Raw genomic sequence first — 21844 nt, 5'->3', positions numbered from 1 at the left:
ATTTCTAATCAGCAGTTAGTGTATACCTGAGGTAGATGAGGCATCAAATAAAATGTCCTAAGTATGTTGAAATGCATACTACAAATAGTTTGGGCTTTTGGGGTAGAAGACTTTAATCTCTTACTGAACCACTGTGCTCTTGGGCAAGCCTTACCTCTCTAAACCTCAAAGTTCCTTCCCATAGAATGAGGGTAAAAATAACCACCCCCTCAAAAGTTTCTTATGAGAAACGAAGTGATGATAAACATAAGAGTGACTTACAACTTGGGATGTTCTAGGTTTTATTTACACCCACACATGTGGATACACCTATTGTTCCTTTTTTAACCTTCCTTTGCCCTGGGGAATGACCATACTTTTTTTTTCCCTATGCTGTTCCAAGTCCTTTTGATTCTGTAGAAATTAAATGCTCTTGTACCTTCCTGGTCACGGGCAAGGTTTAACTATATACATTTTACATCAGATAGGTTACTAGCACTATGTTAGTGCCGGTCTTTTCTTCAGTTGTAGCAGTAACAGGTTACCATCTGATCATGGCTGACTGGGCCCTGTCTGGCTTTTTCTAGAGACTTTGCCTCTCTCTGCTCTGCACCCTTCTGTGTTGACCTAGAGTTTAGCTCTCAGAGGCCCATCTCTTGTCCCACATTAGCCCATCTCTGCAGGAGCCTCTCATTTTTAACCATCACAGAATCTGTTTGAGAAAACTGATTGTTCAGATGGCCCTGCACAGAGGGTGAGGAGAACATTGCTGCCACTTACTTCAACTTGAGCAAAATAATGTTCTATAAAAAATACACACACATGCAAACACCTCTTATTTTACCAGAAAAAAGAAAAATGTTCTCTGCCTTTCAGGCAGCACTGCAAGTATATCAAAGAACACCCTGGTGTCGATTTTTAAATTGCTCTGCTCTCTGCTAAACTAGTTTTACATTAACGATACTAGAAACTCATTTCCAAAGTGCTTTGCAAGTTCATGTAATTTTGAATGTCGCTTACATAATCCTCCAAGCTTCCAAGACAGTGAAGGGAACTGAACTGAATCCTACTCCTACATTGTTCAGATGAGGAAAGTGAAACCCAGAAGGGGAGGCAACCTGACCAAGGTCAGAAGCCAGTTAGCTGGTGCTGAAACCCTGGTGTCTGAGACTTGGGACCTCAGAGCTTTTTTGACACCCATAAAGAGGAGCACCCAAGGGGTGCAGTTTTTATTTTATAACAGTTGAATTGATATTTAATTCACATGCCATACAATTCACTCATTTAAAGTGTATAATTCAGTGGTTTTTAGTATATTCACAGAGTTGTGCATCCATCGACACCATGAATTTTAGAACATTTTCATTATACCAAAAAGGACCTCCATGCCCCTTAGCCATCACCTCCCAAACATCCATTCTCCCCAGCGCTAAGCAACCACTAATCGACTTTATGCCTCTGTGAATTTGCCTCTTCTAGGCATTTCATGTAAATGGAATCGTAGAAATACGTTTCTTTCACTCAGCATAACGTATTTAAGTTCATCCATGTTGCAGCATGTATCAGGAAGTCATTACTCTTTATAGCTGAATAATATCTTGTTGTGTGTAGAAAGCCCATTCTGTTCATCCACTCAGTAGTTAATAGCCATTTGGGTAGAGGTATTTCCACTTCTTCGCTATTTTATATAATTCCTCTATGAACATTCATGTGTAAGTTTTTGTGTGGGTATATAAATATTTGAATTCTTTTGGGCCTAGGAGTGGGCTTATTGGCTCACATAGTAACTCAATATTTAACCATTAGAGGAACTGTCAGACTGTTTACCAAAGTTGCTGTACCATTTTATACACCCACCAGCAGAATATGAGGATTCTGATTTCTCCACATCCTCATCAATACTTGTTATTATCCGTCATTTTTTTTTAATGAGAGTAACCGGCTCTTTATTTTATGAATTTATTTATTTTATTTATTTATTTTTGGCCTCATTGGGTCTTCATTGCTGCACACGAGCTTTCTCTAGTTGTGGCGAGCGGGGGCTACTCTTCGTTGCGGTGCACGGGCTTCTCATTGCAGTGGCTTCTCTTGTTGCAGAGCACGGGCTCTAGGTGTGCGGGCTTCAGTAGTTGTGGCACTTGGGCTCAGTAGTTGTGGTTCACGGGCTTAGTTGCTCAACGGCATGTGGGATCTTCCCAGACCAGGGCTTGAACCTGTGTCCCCTGCATTGGCAGGTGGATTCTCAACCACTGCACCCCCAGGGAAACCCTTATCTGTATTTTTATTCTCACATATCATCGTGGGTGTCAAGTGGTATCTCACTGTGGTTTTTATTTACATTTCCTTTAATAGCTGATGATGTTGACTATCTTTTCATGTGCTTATTGGCTATTTGTATAACTTCTTTGGAGAATATCTATTCAGATGATTTTTGAAAACGTTTGGTACAATTCACCAATGAAGCTATCTGGTCCTGGGCTTTTCTTTATGGGACATTTTTGATTACTAATTTAATCTCTTGTTGTATGTCTATTAAGATTGTATACTTATTCTTGAGTCAGTTTTGGTAGTTTGCCTTTCATTTGCTGCCATGCAGATGTCATAGTATTTCCTTATCGTTCTTTTTATTTCTGTAAGGTCAATAGTAATGTGAGATTAGTTTTAAGTTCCTACTTCAAAAGCATAATGTGTTTGAAGTCTCATGCTTTATTGCAAAAAAAGTCCCATGAAACTATCTATTTTAATATAAAAGTAATATTTACATTATTTACCATTGAGTAAAATTGAAGTACCAGAGAGTTTTCCCATATTTATCCTGTTGTTTCACTACCCTGTTCTCCAAGCAACTGGTAGCCCAGTTTGAGGTAAGTATGACAAGAAAAATTTTTCTCAGGGAGGGTTTCCCATCTGTCCCCAGGACAGTCCATCCATCCTAACCATGGAAAAGTCCTCCATAGAATTACCAGGGTTCCACAGTCAGCTGACAAACTGGAGAAACAGGACCAGAGATTTAACAGGTTTCCTTGTCCAGACAGACCAATCCATAAAGCCTTCCTGTACTTTCATAACATGGGAAGCAGGAGAAGGAGGTTGTCTAGGCCATGGGTTTGCATATGTGTGTGTGTGTGTGTGTTTCTCTGGTGTAGATGGCAATGCAGAGACACCTGTGACAGTTAGTAGCCTTTTATGTCTGGAATACCAACAGCAAAAATTAAATAGCCAAAGTAAAGTCTTTTTTCCCCAAATGAACATCAGAGAAGAATATTTTCAACAAAGCAATATTTCAGATTATTTACTTTAAAGCAAGTCCTGTTTCTGTCATCATCAACAAATGAGATCCTTACCAACATTCAGACATTCCCTGTTGTACAAAAGAAAATGAGACTCCAGAATTTAACTGTATTTTTATCAAAAATTAGTGGTCTTTAACATCTACAGTAAACAAAGTGCCATTTACATAAACCTGAGATGGAAATGATATTTTCATGGGTATATTAACTATAACATTTCTCCCAAACCTTTACAATTAATCACTTGAATTAATAATAAATTAAGCACTTAGCTTCAGTTCCTAGTAAAGATCATTATTAACTCGTGTGTTAAATTCATCATAATGAAAAATAATTTATTTCCCCTGATTTTTCTTAGAAAAACTGTTCTTGAAGACCACCTGCTATTTAGTGGTAGGCATATTTGGACCAGACATCATAAAACTGTAAGTATGCCAGCACGTTAATCTGATTTGTTTGCTGGGACGCGATGGGGGGGAAGCAGGAAAACTGGGAGGTAGCTGGCTCCATTTCCAGTTGGATGTACTTTTTGTAAAAGGGTGTAATCTCTATCCAGTTCTTGTTAATAGTGGAAAATTCAAACCTGACTCAGATCCTTTGTGATCCTAGGCAAAGGTTCCCTTTGAATTACAGTGTGGCAACCTGGCTCAGTTTCTCTCCAAGAGGCTTTCAGAAGGAATTTCACCAATAATGCCAACAAATGACAAGATCCTAGTGACTGGACATGGGATTTTGACCCTTTCTCCTGAGCTTGACCTACACTCCCTCCTGGGTTCTCAGGCCACGTGCTTCTCAGGTTCTTTCCTTCTCTCCTCCCACCTGCTGGTTTCCTGGCCTTCTCTCCAGCCCCACCCCTCAAGATCCTGTATGTGCACCATTATCATTATCTGTCTGCTTCCTTTCTTTCTTTTCTCTTTTTTGAGCTCAGAGCACTGGATCAGATAAATCATATTCCTGTTCATGGCACTTTCTCATCAAGGATTCATACATGGCTTTCTTGTATTTCTTATTTAGTTATTTACCTAGTTACTTTGAATACTGTAATTAGCTTCCAAATTACCTCCCAAGGCAAATTCTAGGTCCTTGACAATAACTTACCCTAACCACATGGTCCTTCTCTTCATTCTCAAGCTTTTCTCCACCCGAGTAATAAATCCCATGTTTATCTTGCTCTTGTTTCCTTTTTCTATAGTCTTTATATATATGTATATTTTTATTAATATGATAAATTATAATCATAAAAATAATATATGCTAATACAATAAATAATTATTAATATATTTATTTTATATATTCCTTTAAAGCATATTTTAAAATTCTGGTTATTTCTTTACTTTATGAAGAGAGTATCACATTGTTCATAATCTTTGGGGACTTACCACTGACATTTGTATGTCTAAGATTCATCCACAGATTTGTGTCACTGCTGTAGTTCATGCACTCTGACTGCACACGATATTTCACTGTGTCTCTACAAGAGTCTGTTTCTTCACTCTCGCATTGATGGGTGTTTGGGTTGTTTTCTGGTTTTGCACTGTTCACATGTGGCACTTGTGAACAGTGCTACTGTGAACATTCTTACATGTTCCTATTTTATATGCCTAATATTAGCCTCAGAGCAGAGTGGCTCAGAGAAGCTAACCCCACAGAAGGGTAGTCTGCAGTTACAGAATTCTAAAGACAAAAGGAACTTAAAATGATACAGACCAGAGGGATGATCAGTGTTCCATCGTGCTGTGCACCTGCCTCTATTTATATTGCCCTCCCTGTACTGTGGTCAGTGATTTTTCATGAGCCCTGGACTGGGAGTTTTTGGAAGGCAGGGACCCCTTCTTCTTAGCTCATATCTCTATTACTGCCACTGCCTCCTAATAGGACCCCAGCCCTGCAGGATTGCCCATTGCCTTGCAAGTCCATAATCCACATTCTAGCTGGCTAGATAGCTTTTTAATGCAAAACTAATTATGGCAATCTCCAATATAAAATTTTCACACCCTTTGCAGGATTCCTTAGTCCCCTACATAAAGCTCTTTATGAACTGACCCCTGAGGACATTTTCAGACTCATCCCTGGCTGCTCCACAGCACACCATGCTCCAAACCACTTGTAATTCTCCCCACACATGAGAAGGTTTTTGCCTCAGGACCTTTGCATGAGCTGTTCGCTCAGCTTGGCACATCCAAAACCTGTACCCCGAACAAATCTTACTTCTTTGGACCTCAGCTCCAGGGTCACTTCCTCTGGAAGCTTTCCTGACCCTCCCTAGGCTAAGATAGATACCCCCAACACACACACACAGACTCACACACATTCTTCCTATCCTGTGCAAACCCCTAGCACAGCACTTATCATGTCTGTTTGTACTTTAATTCTCCATTTACTTTTTTGAGTTGCTAACTAGATTGAAAGACTTCTGAGGACTAAGACTACATTTATTCATCTTAAGCAAAATACTGAATATGTGGAAGGAAGGAAGGAAGGAAGGAAGGAAGGAAGGAAGGAAGGAAGGGTGGGAGGAAGGGGAAGCAGGGAGCTTTGTATCTCCAGGGCTTGGTGCAATACTTGAGCATAGAAAGCCTTTAGTAAACATTTGTTAAATTGATTCATTCTTTATAAAAATAAAATTATCACTACAGATGAACTAAAGAAAAGAAAACAATTTAGCCTATTCAATGAATCTGTTTACACACCTAGTCTGAGCCAGGTGCTCTGGGGGAAACATCAGCTTGGCCAGAGAGGTTTTCCTGGGCCTAGATCAGGGAACCAGAGAAGTAAGTGGAAAACAGTCACAGAAGCCAAAGAGGGCAGTACACACAGATATGCAAAAGGGATGTCAGAGATTAGCTACCAAGTGTGCTGGGAGTAATAGGGAAGTGGCCTGAGTTCACTGGGAAACCCAATGCTCTTCTGTAGCTGGCTAGAGGGCGCTGAGTGCAAGAGCCAGTTAAGCATGGGATCAAAGAGAGGACAGACAGACACTGTACTAGATAACTACAGCTGTGGACTGTACAAGAGACAGTCCCCACCTCAAATAACTATAAGTGGACACAGGGTGTTGAGAAAAAATGGATCTGGCAAGCCACTGAAAGAGGCTGAATAGGTGGTGGGGAGGGGAAGAAAGTTTTTCCTTTGAGAGTCATAAGATGACTAATTCTCATTAGTATGGGGGAGGCCACTTTGAAGAAAGATAGATATAATAAATGATCCCCCTTTGTGGTTGCGTCCACTATTAGTTTTGTTTGTGTGTAATTTTCCAGGACCCATATTAGTTGTTTGCTGATAGCAATTTCTCTTCCTATGGTGGCCTCTTCTTACAGCTTATTTTAATCAATCACATGCAGTTCTGGGCTGATGTAGACCCTGAACATGACAACCTTATGATTTAGTTTTACCTGAATTTCAGGCTTCCAATACTAAATGTGTTTCCTAACCCAGAGGGCATCCCTCCTCATTATTTCACAGGTCAATTCTCAATGATTCATGGACTAATTATTCAGCAACTACATTTCCTACCCACAGGCGAACCACAGGATGTTGTTAGGAAGTGGGACACCTGAGTACTCGGGCATTCATTAGCCCAAGAACCTGGGTCAGGCAGGGCGGGGCTACTTCCGGGAGCAACCACGCCTAGCCAGTGACCACGTGCTCGGTCTTCCTTGTCTTGACTTCTGTTGTGCCAGAGGTTGCCATAGCAAAGCTGATGCTGGTCTTCTGTTCATCTCACCTTGCTTCATGGTATCTATTTATGCTCTCAATCATAAAATCTTATATTCCAAACTTAGGGGTTTTCAGAAATCAGGAGAGGCCTAAACTACTAACATGTTTAGAAGAAAAATGCAAAACAGGGTTTAAAACAATTTTGGTACAACTTAAATGTAATTAACGTATTTTTAAATAGCAAAAATATAAAGTACAATAATACAACTGAGCCATTGACAAGGTAATGACAAGATTTATAGAAATGATTAAATTCCTAGTACACTCTAAAGAGTGTGGTCCAGAAGTGAGATAAAAGTGTTAAGTCATATGAGGAAGATCTTCTTTCAATGCTGTGAGTGTATCTCTGTGGCTATATATTAATGTATAAATTCTCCTTTGAAAGTGATGTCAAAGGTCTAAATCTGAGAGCTTTCTTGTGTGAAAGGCCCTGTCCTTGCTCCCTGCCATAGGCTATCACTCTACCTGTCTGTTCAAACTTAACCCTGACCGTGCCCCCTTCTTTTGATTTATGATGATGCCAATCATCAGCATTGACTTCCTTCTACCATGATCCTAATTAAACCTGTTAATTAGTTCTGCTGAATGTGTTGAAGCTTCCTCCCCACATGACTCACTCCTGTACAACTCTGTTACCTGTAAAGGTAGTAAAGGGTGTAAATTGAAGCGTGACCATTTTGATCTTATTTGCAGCTCCAGGAAAAAGAAGGCAATGTTGGATGGGAATAGTTATTAAGGGTTTGGAGATTTCCTAAGGATTTCACAAATTATGTATAGCCTAGGCCTTCTATCCCAAGGTTGGTTAAGAGCACACATGCTACTTTGCCACTTCTTTGCATCTTGCACATTGTCATGGTCTTACACTTGTCTGGATGTATGAGGCTCAGCACTTTCTATTATTGTCCAAAGGAGTGCTTCTCAATTCCAGTCTTTTGATGATAAAGCTCTGATCTTAGAGGACTGGGGAGGGAAACCACATACCCAGTTCCCCTCTTCAATTTTTCAGTTCAGAGAACACAAGTCTCACTCTCTGAATGAGGGGCCCGCATCCCCACTCCCATATTCAAGTTCGCTTACTTGAAATTTTGCTCTGTTTGCAGGGGAAAGAGAATAGATCTTGGACACTATATGATGAATTGGCTCTGGTGGTTCTGAATTGCCACAGATGGGATATTGGCCTTAGGTTGGGAAAAAAAAAAAGATTAAGCAGAGCCTTATTTATTACTCTCCTGAGTCCACAAAGTACCAGATCCCCCCAAAGACAGCAGTCATCAATTAAATAAATGAACCATTAAGTTGAGAACAGATGTGTGAAAACAGCCGCCCTCTCCTGATTTACTGACCCTTGGTAGACATTACTTTGGTAATGGACCTTGTGTGTCACAAACTGCTTGTCCCACAGCTTAGTTACCTTTAAGTTACCTTCCCCTCCACCTCCTATGAAGGAACCCTGGGGCCAAGCAGATGACTCTCATGATGAGCTCGCTTTCCTGTCGTAACTCAGATGCTCACGAAAAGCTGAAAAGCCGTCTAGCCAGTCACATTGTTAGTCTCATTCAGCTGGAATGAAATCTGAAAGCCATGATCCCAGCCTATGTTTTCACATACTAGTGACCATCAAAATATTTTCTCTTTTTTTAATTGAAGTATAGTTGATTTACAATATTGTCTTAGTTTCAGGGGTACAGCAAAGTGATTGGGTTATACATATTTTTTTTTATTATTTTCCATTATAGTTTATTACGAGATATTGAATATAGTTCCCTATGCTACACAGTAAAATCTTGTTGTTTATCTGTTTTATGTATGGTAGTGTGTATCTGTTAATCCCATATTCCTAATTTATCCCTCCCCCTTCCCCTTTGGTAACCATAAGTTTCTTTTCTATGTCCGTGAGTCTATTTCTGTTTTGTATATAAGTCCATTTGTACTATTTTTTAGATTCCACATATAAGTGGTATCATATAACATTTGTCTTTCTCTCTCTGACTTACTTCACTTAGTATGATAATCTCTAGGTCCATCCATGTTGCAGCAAATGGCATTATTTCATCCTTTTTTATGGCATTGTTTAATTCTTTTTTATTCCATTGTGTATGTGTGTGTCTATATACATAGACACACACACACACACACACACACACACACACACACATATCACATCTTCTTTATCCATTCACCTGTTGATAGACACTTAGGTTGCTTCCATGTCTTGGCTATTCTAAATAGTGCTGCTATTAACATTGGGGTGCATGTGTCTTTTCAAATTAGAGTTTTCATCTTTTCCTGATACATGCCCAGGAATGGGATTCCTGGATCACATCAAAATATTTAAAGATCTCTGAGATGGGATCTCTTTCTCCGATAGGCTTTTCATTAATATTGGGGCAGTTCTTTCTGCAAGAAGGTTCATGATATAAATTAAGACTCAAGGCCCCTCCTCGCACTTTTTGCTTGGCAGTCCAAAGTTAAGATTATTAGAGCTTTTAAAGATGTTTCAATGTTCAGCAACTATTAAAAGTGCTACTTATGCACACTAAGTGAAACCAGGATGCGTTTCTGTTTTATTTTGTTTTGTTTGCACCTTGCTTTTGTTTTACCTCTCTAAATCTTGTTTTTTATTCTGCATGTCCAGGTAGAAAACTCCCTTGGAGGAGTGGGCAACCTGATGGAGGGTCAGTGGAATGGTTACTGGAGAAATAAAGCAGAAACAGGAATGAAGCCAGGGAGCGGATCCAATGACATACATCCAGACCCTGGTCACAGGGCCAAGCATTGCCAAGCTCACCAGTGCTTCTCAAGGGCTGGCCCATGCGTGGGCTGTGACTGCATTCAGTCAAAAAAACCAAAAAAACAGAAACAACTTAGCTTTGCTTGTGAAGTAGAAGGAAGAGGAAGAGGAGAAGGGTCAGGGAGAGAAGAATGGTGGTAGTGATTGTAGTAGCTGTAGAGATAGTCACTGTAATAGTTGGAGGGGGAGGGTGTTAGAGTAGATTTATTACAAGGGCACCTAAAGCATGTCATGGAACTTAAAGGCAGGAAAATATCCAGGCTTCAGACAGAGCTGGAAACAGGACTGGGAAGCCACCAGGAACAGAGTCTTCCTCACTGCACACTTTGGGTTCTGCCCCCTGAACCCCATCCTACAGACTAGCTTTCCAAATGCTCTGTCCTCATGGCAGGAAATGACATTACGGTCCCCAGTCACTATAGCTCCTGCTATTCTTGGAACAGCCCAGAATGAAGTCAGACTTTTTAATACAAATTCCAAATTTCCCTGAGAGAGAATCTGATTGGTCCTACTTGAATTGCAGTCTAATGAGGACCAATCAACTGGCAGGAGATATGAAGTATATGCACAGTTGCCAGGAACCCACCCCTACAGGTGAAGGGGGACAGTTAAGTGATCATGTGAGTTGAGAAGAAACCCCTCAAAATAGCTTCTAGAATCTATAACTGTCCTTCCAAGATTAGTCTCTAGATATTACCAATGTATGTTTCTGGAGTCTTTGTTTTTATTCTTTTGATTTGAGTTTGAATCAGTAGTTTATTTGGAAAAGTTACTGTAAGTCCACACATGACTTGTTCCTTCATTTGAAGCAACACATTATACTCATTCTTCTTGGTTTAAGAGTGTTGGGGGTGGCATGTAGAAAATGAATATGCAAGGTTTGTTTTAACCCCTTCAAACCTAGACATAAACCAAAATGTTTGAAGAACACTATCCTTACACCATACTCAGGGGAAAAAGTCAAAGATAAACATATTTACTTTAAAAGGAAAAGAGGTGATTTGGATTATATCTAAGAAAATAATTTTAGGTGTTTAAGGCTATATCAAAGATTTTTTGCTATAAGGCTCAGCAAACATTAAAATGTTGTTCTGGGGCTTCCCTGGTGGTGCCGTGGTTGAGAGTCTGCCTGCCAGTGCGGGGGACACAGGTTCAAGCCCTGGTCTGGGAAGATCCCACATGCCTCCGGGCAACTGAGCCCGTGAGCCACAACTACTGAGCCTACGCTCTAGAGCCCGTGAGCCACAATTACTGAGCCCACGTGCCACAACTGCTGAAGCCCATGCACCTAGAGCTCGTGCTCCACAACAAGAGAAGCCACAGCAATGAGAGAAGCCCACGCACCACAACGAAGAGTAGCCCCCAATCGTCTTAACTAGAGAAAGCCTGCGTGCAGCAACAAAGAGCCAACACAGCCAAAAATAAATTAATTAAATAAATAAATTTAAAAAATAATGTTGTTCCCATGAAATTACACCCCTGTCCATTTTTCCTTTCTCAATTTTATTTGCGGCTTCTCCTGAAAAGCATCACAGTGCCCGTGTGAGAGGCCGGCTCACAGCCCAGTGCTGTGAGCCCCCTCTCCCCACCCCCAGGACCTTATTCTAAAAGTAGGAGAGAGCAAGTGGCAGGAAATCGTTATGATCCAGCAGCTGCATGGAACTGGACTCAAAGGCCATACTAGAATCCATTCTGGGAACTGACCTTCTTTTGAAATAGCTTTTGTTTCCTAATGCCTGAGAGCTTTTAAATATCCTTTGTTTTGCCCTATTTCCCTCCAGGCTCAGAGCGGATGTGAATGCTGATGTGGTGTGTCACACCCTGGAGTTTTGTAAACAGGACCCTGGCCAACCCTTGTGTCACCTCTATCCCCTTCCCAAGGTGAGTGCTTTTTCATTCTGAATGTCAGATTACGGTGATATGCAAGCCCTTTGGAAATCTGGTAAAGGGAGGTTCAGCTTCACTGGCTCAGTGGTTTGGGGACAGGGACCAGCAAAATGACATTTTCCATTACATCGCCTGGAATAATATTCCCAAACTTCAACTTAGATCCCTCCCCCATGCCACCAAAGAATGTCTTTGTTGTTTATTTTAGACTGTAATCTAGAGCTGGGGCGGCAGTACCTAGGAAATCTGACCAGCCAAGGTGAGAAGAGGTTAAATCCCTCTCCACCCCTTAAAAATCAAGCAAGTTACTTTTATAGAGTGACCAACTCATGCAGTTTGCCCAGGACTTTCCTGGTATAAGCACTTGGAAGTCCCACATCCTGGGAAAACTTGGGCAGTTGTTCCTCCTAATCTAAGCTTTATTGTTCTCACCCATAAAATCGGTCTAACAAAATACCTAAAATACCTCCCTCATAAATTTGTTGGGGGAAGTAGGTGAACTAATATATATAAAATGCTTAGCACAATACCTGCTGCATAAATAAATATTAATAAAAATGGTAGCTAATAAATTATTACCAATATCATTATTATTTAGAGGTAGCTCTTCAGAATACCGTGTGTGCATTATATCATGTTGGACAATTTTTTATTTTTATTTATTTATTTTTTTAATATTTATTTATGTACTTATTTTTTGGCTGCTTCGGGTCTTAGTTGTGGCACATGGGATCTTTCATTGCGGCGTGTGGGCTCTTCATTGCAGTGCATGGACTTCTCTCTAGTTGTGGCGCACAGGCTTATTAGTTGCGGTGAGAGGGCTCTCTAGTTGTGGCATGTGGGCTCAGTAGTTGTGGTGTGTGGGCTTAGTTACCCTGCGGCATGTGGGACCTTAGTTCCCTGACCAGGGATCGAACCGGCATCCCCTGCATTGCAAGGCAGATTCTTAACCACTGGACCACCAGGGAAGTCCTGACAATTCTGAATTGGAATGCAGATGGAGACAGACTAATGTGGACACAATTTCCTGCTCGTGCTATGAATAAGAGTATGATATTAGACCTGGTTAGGCCTCAAAATAATGATTTTCAGAAACTGCCTATAAAATAAAATAAAACAAAATAAGTAAAATAAAAAAATAAAATAAAATTCTATGCCCCCTTTCCCAGAACTATAGTCTTTCTATATATAACACAACAGGTTTCTGTTTTATTTGTAATTTCCTTTTTATTCTTATTGAAATAAAATCATTTTAACACTTTTTGGCCTAACCAATGAACACGATTTGGGTTACAGGTAATATTAAATATCATAAGGCTGTCTCCTTGAGCAGGAAGAAAGAGATGCAAATACCTGGGGTACATGTGCATTTCATGCTACCTCGATTATTGACTAAGTGCCAGTTAAATTTCCCTTAATTCTACCTGAGAAGATGTGGTCTCCACTGATTTCTAGAAGGGTTAATTTTCATTAAAAAAATTTTTTTCCATGTATTCAAATAGCATGGGAATATAATAATATTCACTGTTTGATAATGTACAGAAATAACGTGTCTCTATGTACAAAGGCAAGTGATATGGGTTTTTGTGATTTCCTTAAATAACATCATTTTATATATTTCCACACTCACAGCTATACATAGTCACAAAATGTTCAACTTTAAACTATCCCATTTAAAATGACATTATTTTTATACTCTGTAGAATTTATACTCGAAATAGCATTTCCTTGTCCTCCCATCACCACCCCCTTTTCAATTCCCAACTTGGGAACATTTCGACCATCCTTTCTGGCTGGGAGGAAGTTGGAGGATTTCATCTCAGAAATGTTCAGCTTCCACTCCAGCTGGGCGTGCTCCCTGGTCCCTCCACCCTCCTCCTCAAATCCCATCGCCAGCCTCCATCTCTACGGAGGACACAGAAAAGAGGGGCAGTTGGTGCAAATGTGGACAGCTTCATCCTCTTCTGCCTCCACAATTTCCTTTAATAGCAATAACTGATATTTACTGAGCATTCACTGTGCTTACTCTTCATCCTGTCTAGTCCCCCAAATAGCCCCAGCATGGAAGCACCATGATGACCCCTTTCCTAAGACTGAGGAAACTGAGGGTTAAAAAGGTTACAGAACTTGCTGAAAGTCACTCCCCTGAGAAAGACCAGAACTGGGATTCACATCCCTGTCCTTTGCTCAGAGAGGTTGGTTGGTCTCTTAACCTTTGTGTCAGTGTTTGTTGAAAATCCCCTCGGGGTATCTCTTCACAGTAGTCAACTGAAATCCCACCACCAGAAATAACCAATATTAAAATATTAGCTATTTTCCTTTTAATTTTTAAATAAATTATATTAATTTCTTTGAGAGTTATGATAATGTTATATGTACAAATTTTTATCCTACTCTTCCCCCTTAACATTACATTTTGAGTGTGCATTATTTTAAATGGTACATATCAGACCTACTTTTCATTCCCATGGCACACAAATTACACCTACAAAGCAGGTGTGAATTAGTAGTAAAGATACAGATATAATTTCCAGCCTGTCAGAGCCTTCCTCCTGACCCTTCCAATCAATAACCACCCCCCCAATATAGCCACTACTCTGAAATCTACCACCACAGATTTGTTCATTTATATAAAGTTCTACTCTTGAATTTCATGTAAATGGAAGAATACAGTATATTCTTCTTTGTGTCTGGTTTCTTTTGTCTGTGAGAGTCATCTGTGTTATTACAAGTAACAGTATCATTGCATGAAGTTTTCACACAATCATCTTTTGATGTTACTCCTGCTATAGCTTCCCAACTAGTTCAACCAAATCTGCTCTTGACCTCTTTCCAATAAATTTTCCATCCGGATGCCAGAAATGTCTTTCTATAAGATAAATATGATCTTGTCCACCCCAAAATCTTTGCCTGAAGGATGAGGAAGCCATCCCTGACTTCTTTTACACACTTTTCTTGTCAAAGCTCCTGTAGGTTCTTTCTTTGAACTTGCCTTGTCTTGAATGATATACCTGCATGATCATCTGTGAGTCTCTCCCACTAGGCTATAACCTCCAGGAGGTCAGATTCTATCTTGTTCATCTCTGTATACCCAATGTCTAGGATGGTGCCTTATACATAACAAAGAAATATTTGTTGAATGAATAAATGAAGTGCCACTAGTTTCTCATTTGCATTGCTGATGGAAATTCTAATTGTCCTTACTTCATGGCCACACTAATTTTCCTGTTGCATACCTCTAATCATATTATTTCCCGCAGCCTATGACCTCCATTGCCTGCACAATTAAGTACACACTTTCACTTAGCATTTTAGGATTCTCAAAAAGCCTTCCTGGACCTCTACTATTATCCTTGTGTAGCTCATGCTGTAGCCAAAAAGGAGTGATTGGCTCCCCCTTGAACCCACCTCAACCTTCCCAACCCTGCACCTTTGTTCTTAATCATTCCTTCTACCCAGAATGCCCTGTCAACACCAAGGCCATCCTTCTAGCTCATCTCATTGTCACCTTCTCTGTAAAATAACTCTTAATCCTCTCCACAAAATGTTAACTCTCCTCTCAACCATCAGCATGAAATACCTTTTCGAGTACTACAATGTGCCCGTACTTTTCTAAATGTTTCATGTATGTTAATCATTCAGTCTTATGAAATAAGCATTGTCGTCACCCACACGTTATAGATGAGGAAAGGGAGTCACAGAGATATTAAGTTTACATAGATTTCCTTATTAGAATGTAAATATATCAGGCAGCAGCTCTGCATCTTGCCCATCTTTGTCGCCTCCATCTTGCCAGGCACATACGTGGTACGTGAGTAATGTACCAGGCACTGCACTTTACATACGTGATCTCATTTAGCAGTGCTCTTGGGGGTGTACTTATTTTGCAGATGAGGAAACTGAGACTAAAAGATAAGGAGTTTGCCTAGGTTACACAGCTAGTAAGGGGCAAGGAGAGGATTCAGCCCTGGGTCTGTTTGTCCTTAAAGCCCAAGTTCTTACCACTGTGTTCTGTGCCTCACTGATACCCCTGGGGTATTGGTATTCTGAGTCAAACCACTGCTCCTGGGCGAGCTAGTTCCTCACAAGCAGGATTCTACACCCTCAGTGTCCTGCTTTTCATGTGTTTCAGATTCCGGTAAAATGTAGTATAATACAAGCCATCGTCCCTGCGAAATGCATGCTATGGAGTAGAGGGACAAAGGGGTCTCTCTGCTCCAGGGGCTTGCAGGGGCGAAGCCCCGCAGTGCAGAGCAACAGGTGCCTGACTTTAGTGAGGCCAAAAGCGAAATGTGGGACAGCATATAGGGATGGCAACGAAACCGTGTTCATTATCTACAGCAAAGCTGAAATTCCAGCCCACTTCTCGCCAGTCCTTTAGTCACATCTTCAAATCCTTCTCTACCATGCGCTCAAAAATGACAAACTCCTTCCATCATTAATTGAAGCAAGAAACACTCTACAGTGTTCAGCGGGCACGAGGAGGATGGAGTGGGAATAGGCAGAGTGGAGGGGAGAGGAGGACAAGACAAGGAGAAAGGAGAGAGGAGGGGAGGAGAGAGAAGAGGAGAGGAAAAAGAAAATTGCAGACTGTGTTGTAAAGACCACCCAGATGGTTTTGTGTTACCTACTTCGGGGGGATTATTTATAGCGTTCCTCCTCTCATCTGCACACAAAGCAAGGCCCTGCCTGCTGCCAGTGTGTGTCTGTGTGTGCATGTGCATGAGCATGATCCTGACACCACGGCTCTCCAGCTGAAAACTGGATGTGATTTCTTCATGTGTGCCCTGTTGCTTTAAACCTCTCATTTTTAGATCAGAGGGTTACCATGTACGAGCCCCGATTGGGCCCGGGGCAGCCTGGAGCCTCCGCAGTTTTATGCTGCTCCCTCCTGGGTCCCTGAACTCTGAGATCTCCAAGCAGACTCTGTGGCTTTGAACCGATCTCCTTCCTCACCACCCCTGAGCTTGAGGGACGGGCCGTATTTACCAACATCTCTAAGGCATAGTCAAGGCTTACTTCACACCACTTTGATCCACATTACAGGAGAATTATGTTCAGAATGTGTGCGCTAGTGGAGATAGATTCTTCTATTTCCCTGGGGCCTCCAACCCATTTAAACGACTGCAAAAGAGACCTGCTGCCTTAGGAAAGCAATCCAGATTTTGCAACAGCTTTTCCCACAGTAAATCCGATTTCTGCAGGAACCAAAAGCTCTCCAGTGCTGAGTGTGTGGGCGTGTGTGCATGTACACGGAATTCGTGTTTCCCTGGAATCAAACTACCAGGAAGCTGACATAAATGGGTTTGGAAAGGAGAAAGTTAGCACTTTTTATGAGAAAGTGACACAGGACAAATTCTCGTTCAACTGAGGAATAAACAATCCGACCTCAGGAATTTATATTTTTTAAACATTAAGTGTCAGATAAAATATCTGGTGTCTCTTTTAATGGGAGGTAATAGGGTTTAGGAAAAAATTATAGATGGACAGGAAATTTAACATTTTCTAAGATTCATTAATCACTAAATTTCCTTCTGTACAATGGACAGTGCCCTTCCGTTCATAATGATGTGCTTAGCTCCGTGAGCTTGCAATGTGCTTTACCGTTTAATCGCCCCCAAACTCCATTTTTTTTTAAATAAGATTTTTATTTTGGAATAATTTCAGGTTTACAAAAAAGTTGTGAAGATTCCATAGAGGGTACACCCTCACCCAAGTTCAGTTTCCCCTAATGTTAACATTTTAACATTATTTGGTCAAAACTAAAGAAGCCAACATTACCCTTGTACGTGACTAGTAACCAGACTTGATTTGGATTTCACCAGTTTTTTCGCTAATGTCCTTCCTCTGTTCCAGGATCTAATCCAGGACACACGTTGCATTTAGGGTCTCCCTAGTCTCCTCTAGTCTATGATGGGTTTTCAATATTTCCTTGCTTTTCATGACCTTGACAGTTTTCAGGAGTACTGGTTAAGTATGTTCATTAAATGTCCCTCAAATTGGGATTTGTTTGATGTTTTTATATTGATTAGGCAGAGTCTTTTTTTTTTTGTGGAAGGAACACCACAGAGGTTAAGTGCCCTTCTCATCACATTTTATCAGGGGTAACTGATACCCACATGACATCCAGGGGGACGTTAACCTTGATCACTTTGTTGAGGTGGTGTTTGCCAGGCTTCCTCATGGGAAAGTCACTATTTTTCCCTTTTCCTTTTCTCTATTCTTTAGAACTGGATCACTAAGTCCAAACCACACTCAATAGGATGGGGGCTCTAAGCTTACCTCCTGGAGAAGGGAGTATATTATTTGGAATTCTTCTGCAAAGATATATCTCTCCTTCCCTTTTTATGTATTCAGTTATTCATTTATGTCAATATAGACTTGTGTATATGTATTTCATACTTTGAGTTATAATTCAGTACTATGTTACTTATTTTCTTGCTCAGATTTTTTCAGGTTTGGCCACTGGGAGCTCTTTCGGATTGCCCTGGGTCCTTTTGACACAGCTCCATTCCATTCCTTTTATTTTTCTTTTCTTGTTGTCTTTCTTTCTTTCTTCCTTTCTTCATTCCTTCTTTTTTTCCTTTCTTTCTTTAGAATTTCCTTACTTTCTGGTAATGCCAGATGATCCAGCATCATCTTGTATTTTTCCTGCCCCAACCCTACAATCCACCATTTTCGAAGGAGACCTGGTTCCTTTTATTGGAGAATGGTGTTTAGAAACTGAGATCTGGTTGCTGGGTGTGCCTGTTGTTACTCGGATGACATTGTTTCTAGATCCTCCTAGAGGAGAGTTTAGTAAAGTATATTTGTATGTATGTAACCCATGAATCTACCCATCTGTGTGTGTGTGTGTGTGTGTGTGGACATGAGTTCATACTGATGGCTCCAACTTTAGTATAGTATCACAGGGCCCAACTTTTTTTATAGGTATAGTTATCAAACATATTTTACATCTGAGGCTTAAGGTCTGGACCCAGGTCTCATACCTAGTGAGTAGAACCTGAACTCAACCTGCAGCTCTTCACATCAGCACACCTGTGTTTGGCATAAATTATGAAACACATTCAGAGTAGCCAGTCCTCAGTGTCAGAAAGTAAACACAGCTCTGGTTTTAGCTTTAATGAAATATTATGAAGAGCTTAATTTCCAAGAACCTTGCACAAGTATCCCAACTTTCTCATTACCAGTTAAATCATATAGTCAGTCACTCACATAGTCAGTCACGCCTCAGCAAACATTTCTCGAGCACTTACTGTGTGCCAGCCCCGCTGCGAGGCACCCTGAGTAAGCTATCTCTTTTAACCATCACAAATCTGCAGGACAGATATGATTCCCCCATTTTATTTATAAATAAGTCCACTGAGACCTAGAGGATTAAAAGACTTGCCTAAAGTCCTGTAGCTTCTACAGAATGATTCTGTTTTTTTTCCAGCAGCAAATATTTATAGAGAATGAATTATGTAGGACAGTATTCCAGCAAATGAGGCGGGCAATCGCGATGCAAAGAGTGATTCTAGACAGGGAGACCAACTTGTAAACAAACTATGATGAAGAGACAAGTGTTCCAACAGCGGGTGCAGAGAGGAACAGAAAGCTCAGCAGAGAAGGGCTGGGCCCTCCCTGGGAAGGAGTGGAGGTGACTGTCTTCAAGGTGGAGTACGTGTTGACGCGGCACTCCAGGCCTTGCCTGCCTCAGCGCCTTGTTCTTGGGCCCTTTGCCCAGAACCCTTCCAGTTCTCTGCACAGTCAGCACCTTCTCCTCCTTCAGCTTTCTGTTGAAATGTCCCCTCCTCACAGCGGCCTTCCCCGAACCGCGCATCTGAAGAAGGTCTCCTTTGTGCTCTCACATAACGCTTTGTTTCTTTCATAGCACTTGAGGGCAGGGACCATGTCTTTCTTGCTCGCCATCATGTTTCCAGGACTGTGCAATGCCTGCCACAGTGTAGGTGTTTCATAACATTTGTTAAATGAAAGATAAGATGGCAAGGGCAGTTCTGAACATGTATTTGCTTTACTTCCTCTCTTGTGAGGATTTATCTGGTCTCAATGGAATATACCAGAGTGTAAAAGGTTTAGCTTATTTTAGAATGTGAAGCAGTTTTCAGAAATATGTGTGGAGTCCCACCTCAGTGCATCTGGTTCAGTATTTCTGGGGTGAGCCTATGCACTTCTATAAAGCTTCTGATGAGCATTGAAGGGTGAGAAGTGTTGGCTCAAGCCTGAAAGCTGCCATCAACAAGCCTGAAAGTATTGTCTCTCCTCCTGCTACTGGCCTTTTCTTTGTCATCTGGTAGCTTCCCAGACACCCAAAGTCACGTGTCTCCACTTATCCCCTAGCATTATCCTTGGTTCCTTGATTTCTGCCCCTTTTCTCATGGATTCATTAACAAACTCCGTTTATGGGTTTCTAGTCTCCAGTCCCCTGGGAATAAGGCCTCATAGAAGAGCTGAGGGAACTGGAGGTTTTAGAAATAATCTATTTAGAGTTCACTCCTTTTTTATGGATTTTCTCATAACAGTATGCTAATTGGGCAAGGTTGCACTGAAATTATCTACACCCAAGGAAGAAAATGAGGATACCTATTAACCTGCTCAGGTCTCTCCCATTCCAAAAATTAAATATAAAAATAAACCTCCCAGAACCCCCATTCCTCTCCAGCTACAATCAAATTTCTCTGCTGCCTTTAATTGAGGGGCAGTTCAATAGGGTGGTTATGAGCACAGGTCTTAGAGCCAGACCACCTGGGCTCAAAGCCTGGCTGCATTTCTTACTCTGTCTCTCCTGAAGCAAGTTGCTCAATCACTCTGGGCCTCAGTTTCTTCATCTATAAAATGGTAATAATACTCAGACTTCATACGGTTGTTATGAATATTTAACAATTTAATATATATCTCTATGTGTATTTATACACATACATACATATAAGTGTGTATGTGTATTGTCTGAGGGGGGAGGGGATTGAGTTTTAGGACAGTGCTTTGCTTATAATAAGTACTAATAAGTGTTAGCAGCAGCAGCAGCAGAATCCAGCAACTTTTTAAAAGAGGAGAGCTTTTCTTCACCTCCCATTTGCTTCTCAAGCTACTGCAGGCTGGCCTCTAGCCCCATCACGCTAATAAAACATCTCTCCTTAAGGCCACCAATGACCTTCTAAACATCAAATCCAAAAACCTTCTTATCCATCATCTGCTGCGTTTGACACTGCTTGCCACTCCCTTCCCGAAACTCCTCTGCCCTTTCCTGGTTCTCTTTGCACTACTCTGTCCCTTTGAGGGTTACCCTTCCCTTCCTAAGCACCAGGACCCACCCAGCTAAGACTCTGCTCACTCTGGGCTTTCTCCCTGAGTGATTATAGGCAAGACAGCCTGGTGGCTAAGCACAGAGATTCAGATGCCAGCCTGAGGGCATCAATGACCCTGGCTCCACCACGTACTTGCTGAGTGATTTGAGATATATCACCTAACTTCCTTGTGTTTCTTCATATGTTAAATGGAGAATATAGTAGAGCCTACCTCCAAGGGCTAATGTGAGGGTTACATAAATTAATATGTGTGAAAATTCTTAGAAGAGTGACTGATCATCATAAACATACAGAATGTTTGCTCTTGTAAGCCTCACAAATAAAGCTCAAGACTTCACTCAGAGCTTCTGCCAGTGCATACAGCTTCCAGAAAAATATCCTCATTTGTAAGTCCCAAAGACGCCTTGAACACAACATGTCAGAAACTGGACTATTATCTTTTCCCCACATCAGCTATTCCTCCCATATTCCAGATCTCAGTTTTGAAACCACCTTTCACCCACCTAAATGGTTCTTTCTAGTCTATCCCCCTTCTCCATTCTCAATTCCACCTGCCTAATTCAGGGGCTTATCATTTCTAGGATGGAGTACTGCAACAACTTTGTAACTGATATCTCTACCTCCACCCTTGAAATCCTCAAATCCAGGCACCAAAGTGATGTTTCCAAACGCAAGTCAGACCATGTCCCCTTTCCTGCTTAAATCCCTCAGAGCCATCCATCAAGGTCAGGACGAAGTCTGAGTTCCATTAGCTAGCCTGTCCCTACCTACCCAGCCTTGTTCTTGGAGAAACTGCCTTATCTATTTCTCTCCAGCAGCTCAACACTTCTTATCATTTCCATCACATCCTGCTGGGTCTCACCTCCCAGCCTTGC

At 41.2% G+C, this 21844-nt stretch overlaps 1 protein-coding gene across 5 annotated transcripts in view; it reads left to right on the top strand.

Moving 5' to 3' along the window:
• AOAH (acyloxyacyl hydrolase) overlaps positions 1–21844 on the top strand; it is a 176248-nt gene that overhangs the window by 26345 nt on the left and 128059 nt on the right. For all 5 annotated transcript variants that reach the window (XM_082471859.1, XM_082471860.1, XM_082471856.1 and 2 more), the window contains 2 exons: positions 3628–3694; positions 11559–11658. In XM_082471859.1, coding sequence (XP_082327985.1) covers positions 3628–3694; positions 11559–11658 — 167 coding nt within the window. The remainder of the gene's footprint in view (positions 1–3627; positions 3695–11558; positions 11659–21844) is intronic.

The sequence above is a fragment of the Balaenoptera physalus genome, assembly GCF_965194825.1.
Source record: "Balaenoptera physalus genome assembly, chromosome: 8".
NCBI classification, from domain to species: Eukaryota; Metazoa; Chordata; class Mammalia; order Artiodactyla; family Balaenopteridae; genus Balaenoptera; species Balaenoptera physalus.
This window is presented reverse-complemented; position numbering and strand designations above follow the sequence as displayed.